Below are 7,763 nucleotides of genomic sequence, written 5' to 3'. Positions count from 1 at the left end.
TTTTCGCCTGGAGGTACCAAATAGACAGCATATCCATTCCGTTCACGCCTCTGAGGCGTATAGTATGGTAGAAACTTCAGTATAGTCGGCAGGTCCTTCCCATCTTTACGGACCCATCTAACCATTTCGGCTACTTTCGCCATCGATTTAGTTAGCTTTCACTCAAGAATTGACAAAAATTGAGGGGTCCATTAAAATGATTTCGTGTATAACTAACGAGAGGTTCATCTTTCTGAAGAATTGAACTTGGATCCTTAATATACTCGCCGAAAGCTTTCGAAAGAATATAAATTTAAGCATTTTCAAGAACCTCGTGCAAATAGTGGCCCGGTTTCAGCGAGAATTACTCATATGCAAATTTTGATAAAAATGTCTTCTTTTTTTTAAAGAAAATCAGTTTTACAAACGCTCTAACTTTGTCAAATATCAGCCGAATCCGGATATTTTTATATGAAATCAAAGAAGAATTTGTATTCTAATTTTTCTTAGAACAAACTGTGTTTCTAAAACCATTATTTGACAATGTTTTAGACCAAATACTGGAAGACATTTTTTTATTGAGCAAAGACGCCACGTAGTAGGCCATAATTTTATTATTTTCATAGTACATTTTGAATATAATAGTTCCTTTTCATATTCCGTAGACGCATAGAACTGATTAAGCACAGTAAATTAGCAGAAAACTGAAGAAACTAGAAAAATGGATTACCTATAAGAATTTCATTATGCTTTACTGTTTTGCAATTTAATAATGTTATATGACACTGGGAGCTGCGGATAGAGTCAAAACGAGTGCCAAAAAATCTCCAAGGTAAGCTGTCAAAAAGTATCCATCGCATCGAGAGAGGTTTTGTGCATTTTGAGCGCAGCCGAGAGAGTACACGTATATTGTCGCGCTCTCCTTAAATGCTCAACTCTTCGCGGAGATAACGCGCAAGCAAAGATTGCGCAGCAGCGCGCCCATAAGCTTTTACACAGGGTGTGAGTCTGTGCTGTTTAATTTAATAAGCCGCCGAATGGGGCTGCCATAGTTGAATAGCCGCCGTGTGTAAAGTAAATGGGCGCGCTCCAGCGCAATTCAACGGAGGCTGATTGAGATGATCACGATCTGAGTGTTTATCTTGGGATGCGTAATAAATCAACTCATACTAAATATAGCTCATTTTGAACAAATTTCAATTTTCTGGCGTCGTTTTAAATATATCGACGGATTCAAAAAAAGTGGAGGGTATGAATTAATTTAATATTCGACACGTTAATTTATGCGATGCAGTAAATTGACGAAATCTTTGTAATTAATTCTATAAAGATAAACACAATGATAATTCAATGTGAGAAAACCGTAACGTGTACATTGAACACCGAGAGGAAGTTTACGAGTTTCAAGCAAAATATCTTGAAAATTGGATTCGATCGAGTCCGCAGCTCCCAGATATGACATAATGAAAAGTTGTTTACAGTGATGATTATACCACGAGTGAAATTTTGAAACAAGTTAATTGTAATTATAAATAATCTTATTAAATTGGTGACGAACTATTTTTCTGAAAAATCTTTTGAGATTTAGGGAAGGTGTACCAGTCGTAGCCATAGCACCAGTTTTGGCCATACTGATAGATCTAAAAAAAACTTTATTATTTTTTCTTCTTGAATGTAATGATCATGTACTGAGAAATAAGTATTGATAACATCATTTCATGATTATTTTTATCAAAAAAATACCTTTACCAAAGTAATATCAATAATCATTCAATCATAGTGCTGGTAATGGCATCCATCATACTGACTTGTTAACGCAGTAGTCATTTTTGAATAAGCTTTTTCCTAAACCTATTGCTTTGAGCATCATATGATTGAACACCAACGAGATTCTTTACAAATAAACTTTCCCATAAATGTTGTTATATCTCCTAAAATATGCAAATTCACTAATAATTTTGTGAATTTAAAAACGTGTCTGAAAACGCAGAGTTCTCTATTTCGACACATGCGAAGTGGTGCAAAGAAAACGGAATAATAATCAGTATTAGTAAAAGATATTTTAGTTACTAGATAAAGATTGTCTCTTCGGTTCCCTTTGTTCTGCTGTCCGGAACATGTTGAGTACCAAGCTGTCAAATCGTATGCATTTTCCTTATTTGACATTTAGCTCCCCTATCCTCGCCAGCAAAAGATGTTCCGGACAGCGACGACAGCGACAATCTTTATCTAGTAACTAAAATATCTTTTGTATCAGTGAATCACAACAGATGTGAATAAACATGATCTTTGGTACTGCAGTCCATCATATTTACCAAAAATCTGATTGTTTTTCATTAATTAATGTGGTTATTAAAATATATTATCTGCCTAGTGAAAAACAAAACAATCTGTATTGTGATGGAGCAATCTGCTGAGAAACGCAAAAATATTGGAGCGGAAAAACATTCGGAGAAGCTCATTCAACGATGTATCGAGTACGTGAGAACCGGAAAGAAAACGCTTTATACGGCATGTAAGATGCTGAAACTTCCACTTTCTACAATCCGATACCGGCTGAGCGGCCGCTGGAAAAATAAAAATGTAACCGGGCCTCGTTCTGTGTTGTCTGCAGAAGAAGAGCATAAGATAGTGCAGTGGCTTATTGGGATGCAGCAGCGTGGATTTCCTGTTTCCCGGAGGACTTTGGTGTTCAAGGTTGCCGAGTTTTTGACGGAGAATCCAAGAGAAACGCCTTTCAAAAACAACCGCCCTGGTAAGTAAAGAATTCAATTGTAATTAGTGACATCTGAAGTAATTAAATTTCATTCTAGGAAGAAAATGGTTCAAGTCGTTCATGCGCCGCAATCCTGGTTTATCTTTGCGAACACCAGAAGCGGTGTCTTCCGCCAGTTCACGAGTAAGCGAGGAAGATATTAAAGGATGGTTCCAGACAACATCGGATTGGCTGGAAAAAGAAAATTTGCTCTTTGTTTTAGAATATCCTGAACGGGTCTTCAACGGGGATGAAACGTCCTTTTATTTGCATCCAAAGTCACGAGAAGTGATAGCCAAAACTGGATCTCGCAACGTTTACGAGGTTGAACAGGCACCCGGGAGGGGCATAGGACAGAGCGAGAGGGGTTGGATGGATGTCAACAAATTTCGACAGTACATTCACAACATATTTCATCCATATCTCGTGCAACATAATGTGGAACTGCCGGTTGTGTTTTTCGTCGACGGACATGCATCCCACACATCTGTAGAAGTAGCTGATCTTTGCCAGTCTTTGGGAATAATTCTCATCTCCCTATACCCGAACACAACACATATTACTCAACCAGCCGATGTTGCAGTATTTAAACCGTTGAAGGACGAATGGAGGCGTGAAGTGGAACAGTGGCGATTTGAGAATCAAGGTGAAATTCTAACGTTGGCGCACTTTGGTAAAGTATTGAGTAATACTGTAAACAAGGGGATCAAGCCTCCCAACTAACATTTAATGTCAATGTAAATGTTATTTCAACTCGTCTATACGGCTTCAAGCTGAATATGTGTGCTATACATATGATCAAGAACTTCTATTCAATGCTTTTACCAGCAAATCTGGCGAATCTATTCACAACTACTTTACAGCATGTTACACAATTTTTTCTCAATCTTTACTAAACCATTTAGTAATATAATTCGCTTCCATGGCGCTTATTCAGATTTTTTGAATCTGTTAAATAAGTTTTATACAGCCACTGAATTCAATTTGATTAAATATTATTTGAGAGGAGAGTAAATTTCGGGAGTTTATTCAATGTTTTTTTTGTGAAAACTCAAATATCAATTTTGTTGCTACCTAGATTCGAACTCATGATCTCCTGATTCAATGGCCGCTGCTCTGTCATCACCGTCACTTTGACATATGTAAATAACAAAGAAAATTATGGATGTGCTTCTTCGCATACCCTATAGGTTGTTTTACTAACGCTATTTTCAGATTCATGCTGTATAAACGTTAGAAAGAGGCCTACATGCTGCTTTCAGCACATAAGCTTAAAAATTATGCTTTCAGCATTATTTCAACCATTATTCAAACATCTATCAGCATGTTCTGTTGGCTAACTTTTATCCATCATCAATCGCTGAAATTGTTTTTAGGCAACATTTTCTCGACCTGTATAGATGCTACTTTGCTGCTAATCGTTTAACAGCAGCCGTCAACAGAAATATCGCTTCTAAATGGCTTGTTTTCTTACGCTCTCTGCTAGCATTAATGACAGCGCTTTGTCAGTTGCTATAATAGCAGGTGAATATCTTTGTAGCTGCATTACAGAAATCAATAGCTCATACACAGCTCCGGCAACAAAAATCGAATGTAAACATAGCGGTTTTGACGTTCCATACTGATATGCTATTAAAAGAAGCAGTAATAGGTTTATTTAAACGTTGTGTAATCTTCAAAGGTACAGAAGTTGCCTAAAAGCTTCGTTAGTTCATTTATAGCGCCATTACGCTATATTGTTAGTGCTATAACAACAGCAAAAACGTTTTCATTGTGAATACTACTCAGCGTAATATGGGAAGTTGCTAGCAAGCAACTCAGTTATATACATGAGCTCTTAACCGATAAGCTTTGTTGCTAATTCAGACAAAGCTGTTTTATGACTATATGAAAGCTGCATAAACGATAAAAGATTAAATATATTCGGCACACTGACTAGCTGATAGATATTTGGGTAATAGTCGAGTTGAAGTTTAAGGGATTATTTGCGGAGGCTTTTCTTTTATTCAGCATTGGCTGCTTTTATTCAAATATTATACAGCCAAAGGCTAGAAGTTGAAGCTTTTAGCACCAAAAATGTTAGTTGGGCTAGCAGTATTAGAAACGGATTTCGGGTTTGTGGATCATTTCCTTTTGATCCGAATAATGTAGATTACAACAAGAGCATTGCACGAAGGCGAAAAGTTTCGCAGGAATGTGGCATATCGATGAAGAACGATCGTCATTCAATTCCAGAAAATGATCAATCAGTCACATGTACATTACAAACTACGACAGACTCAATGGAACTACATTCATCGGCTTTTGAAGTTGATGACCACAGAACATCACCACTGCCACAAAGTATGCTACCTACAAATACTGAATCGTCCTGTGAATCAACAACTCTATTATTACTAACAGCACAACATCGCATTTCCATAGATATAAACAAAATCGTTCAAGCTGTTGACATGATTGGATCAAGAACGTTAAAAAGAATTCAGTGAGATGTTAGTCTTCTGTCACGAGAGGAACGAACCATCCGGTTCTTTTATCAAGAATTTGTTGAACCGTACATTAGCATCGGCAATAACGATAACATGGAACATGAAAGTATACTCCACTCAGCCTCCGAAAATCTTGCGTGCCGATGATGAGCCGATGTTGATTGACAACACCATTTATATCCCATCAGCAGAAACAAGCAATAGCAACAGCAATAGTATAAATGAAAATCCTATTATAATAGAAGTACCCGGTGGTTTTATACCAAATAGATGCCTTGATGCTCTATTATTGTCTATTGTCAACGCAGCAATGAGTCCTATTGAGATGAGTGACGTTTAGCGCTCGCACACTAATGTGCGATTCAGCATGTGTAAATACATGTTTGTTTCCCTTCTGCTCATAACCTCAAAATTGATTGGGTCATCACTATGATTGCAAAGGAGTCAAACAATGTATGGAAATATACTCATTTTAACCCAAGCTTCGCTGAGTTGCATCATCCTTTTATCGTCACTCACACATTCGGACGTGAAAATCTTAATGAGAGCAACTTCAAGCATAATTTTGCAGACAGTCTCATCAACAATGAAGGTAAGAAAAGATACATTATTAATCCTAAAATCAATATTGCTATTTATCTGTTAATGCTGTATTTTTGGTGTACTTGTATTTTGGTGTAGATTGTATCACTTCCTGTAATGAACTGTACGACTCTGACATTGAAAATAGACACGATCTCGATGGATACCAACCAGTACTGACATCTGATACGTCTGCAGCTGCACCATCTGAGCACAAGGAAATTCCCGATCTTCCAGCCATTCCACCAGATATGTCTTCTGTATTGCGAGATGCAAATAACAAGTTTGAACCAAAACGTTCGCGAAGGCTATTGGAGCTTTTGCAATTACCGCCAACTCCAAGACGTAGTACGCAGCATCGCAATTATAAGAAGCAATACTTTCCTGTTTTGACGGCAAAGGAGCGACTTGACGAATTACAAAAGAAAGAAGATGAGAAAAAAGCTGCTGAAAATCGAAAAATACAGAGAGCAAAGGAACGTGAAGAAATTAAAAAATCAAAAGCTGAAACACGTGAGAGAAAGAAGGAAGAAAACAAGTTGAAGAAAGAACTGGTAAAATCTAAGACAACTAAAAAACGTACAAAGAAATCAAACATTTTAATTGGATAAATATTTCTAAAACTGCAGCATATTGAAGAATATTGAAGGTGTAAAACCAAAGGATACCGCTGAATTCTCGAACAATAAAAAATCCCTGCTCATTGAAACATTCCCTAGGGAAAAGTGATTTAGAAAATCCGAAATGATCTCCCAGATCCCGAAAATCATTTGTTTTATTTGTAGTTTCTTAGTAAAGGCCATAACTGGTACACATGTATGGCGAATTAACGAACACTATGTCCATAACTGGTACCATAGATGATTGCTTTGAAGTCACATTCTAACAAGTTACGCGATGAAATCATCAAATTTATCTACTCCGGTCACTGGAAGATATTGCAATTAAACTATTTTTCAAAAGAATGTTCCATATATTTCCTAGAAAAAACTATATAAATATTATGTACCATGTTATCTAGTGCCATAACTGGTACACTTACCCTACTTATCATTTGAATTAAAATCAACAAGTAGCCTTTATTGGAAGTCTTTATTTCATAAACGCCGTAAACTCGCAATTCGAAACGATAGCCGAACTATGATAGAAACCATAATCCTAATGGTATTGAATTATATAATCACGTTGTAGTCTGATAACGTTTTTTGACTACGGTTTTCGTAGACCAGACTGTACAAGCAACGGGTTGTTAAGCATGCTGGTTTTCCACGAGCATCGTCCAGGCCTCGTGTCCGTAGAGGACTACCGGTCTAATGACCGTTTTGTAGATTGTCAGAGTGGTACGGCGGCGAAATCTATTCGATCGAAGCGTCTTGCGGAGTCCAAAGTACGTACGATTTCCAGCCGCTATGCGACTCCGAATTTCTCTGCTGGTATCATTTTCGGCAGTCACCAGTGAGTCCAAGTACACAAATTCTTCTACCACCGATGCAAATTCGCGGTGTGTGCCTCACATTGTCTTCTCTTGAACCTCTTCCTATCATGTACTTCGTCTTCGACGTGTTCTCGATCGATTGTATCATATCCATTTAAGTCGATGAACAGATGATGTGTAGGCACGTTACACAGTGTTTCGCTTTAAAACAAAGGATGGCCAAAACTTCAAATTGTCCCTCAAAATAGGTTTTATGTTTGTATCATGGTATTTTGATGCTTTTTGTCACATACAGACTTTAACGTGGGTGTTGGAAGCACTACATTGGCAATATACAGCCGTTTTTCAACATCTCTGCGAAAACTAGGGTGGACGTCTCTACCACTGCCTCCTTATGAATCACGGTGTTCATTAATTAAACTGGAACTCAAAAAACGTAGAAACGTTTTTAGTATATCTGATGTGTTTTTTTTGTATATAAATCGTATTTTGGCCATAACTTTTGATCCCATAGTCCGATCTG

General features: G+C 37.3%; 1 protein-coding gene across 1 annotated transcript; it reads left to right on the top strand.

The window, feature by feature from the left end:
• Positions 1–2,379: 2,379 nt before the first annotated feature.
• Positions 2,380–5,226, top strand: LOC134221982 (uncharacterized). The gene is made up of 3 exons (XM_062701140.1): positions 2,380–2,734; positions 2,793–3,380; positions 4,970–5,226. The coding sequence occupies exons 1-3, from the start codon at positions 2,380–2,382 to the stop codon at positions 5,221–5,223; spliced, it is 1,197 nt and encodes a 398-aa protein (XP_062557124.1). The 3' UTR covers positions 5,224–5,226.
• The last annotated feature ends 2,537 nt before the right edge of the window (positions 5,227–7,763 follow it).

The sequence above is a fragment of the Armigeres subalbatus genome, chromosome 3 (genome assembly GCF_024139115.2).
Source record: "Armigeres subalbatus isolate Guangzhou_Male chromosome 3, GZ_Asu_2, whole genome shotgun sequence".
Lineage (NCBI taxonomy): Eukaryota > Metazoa > Arthropoda > Insecta > Diptera > Culicidae > Armigeres > Armigeres subalbatus.
This window is presented reverse-complemented; position numbering and strand designations above follow the sequence as displayed.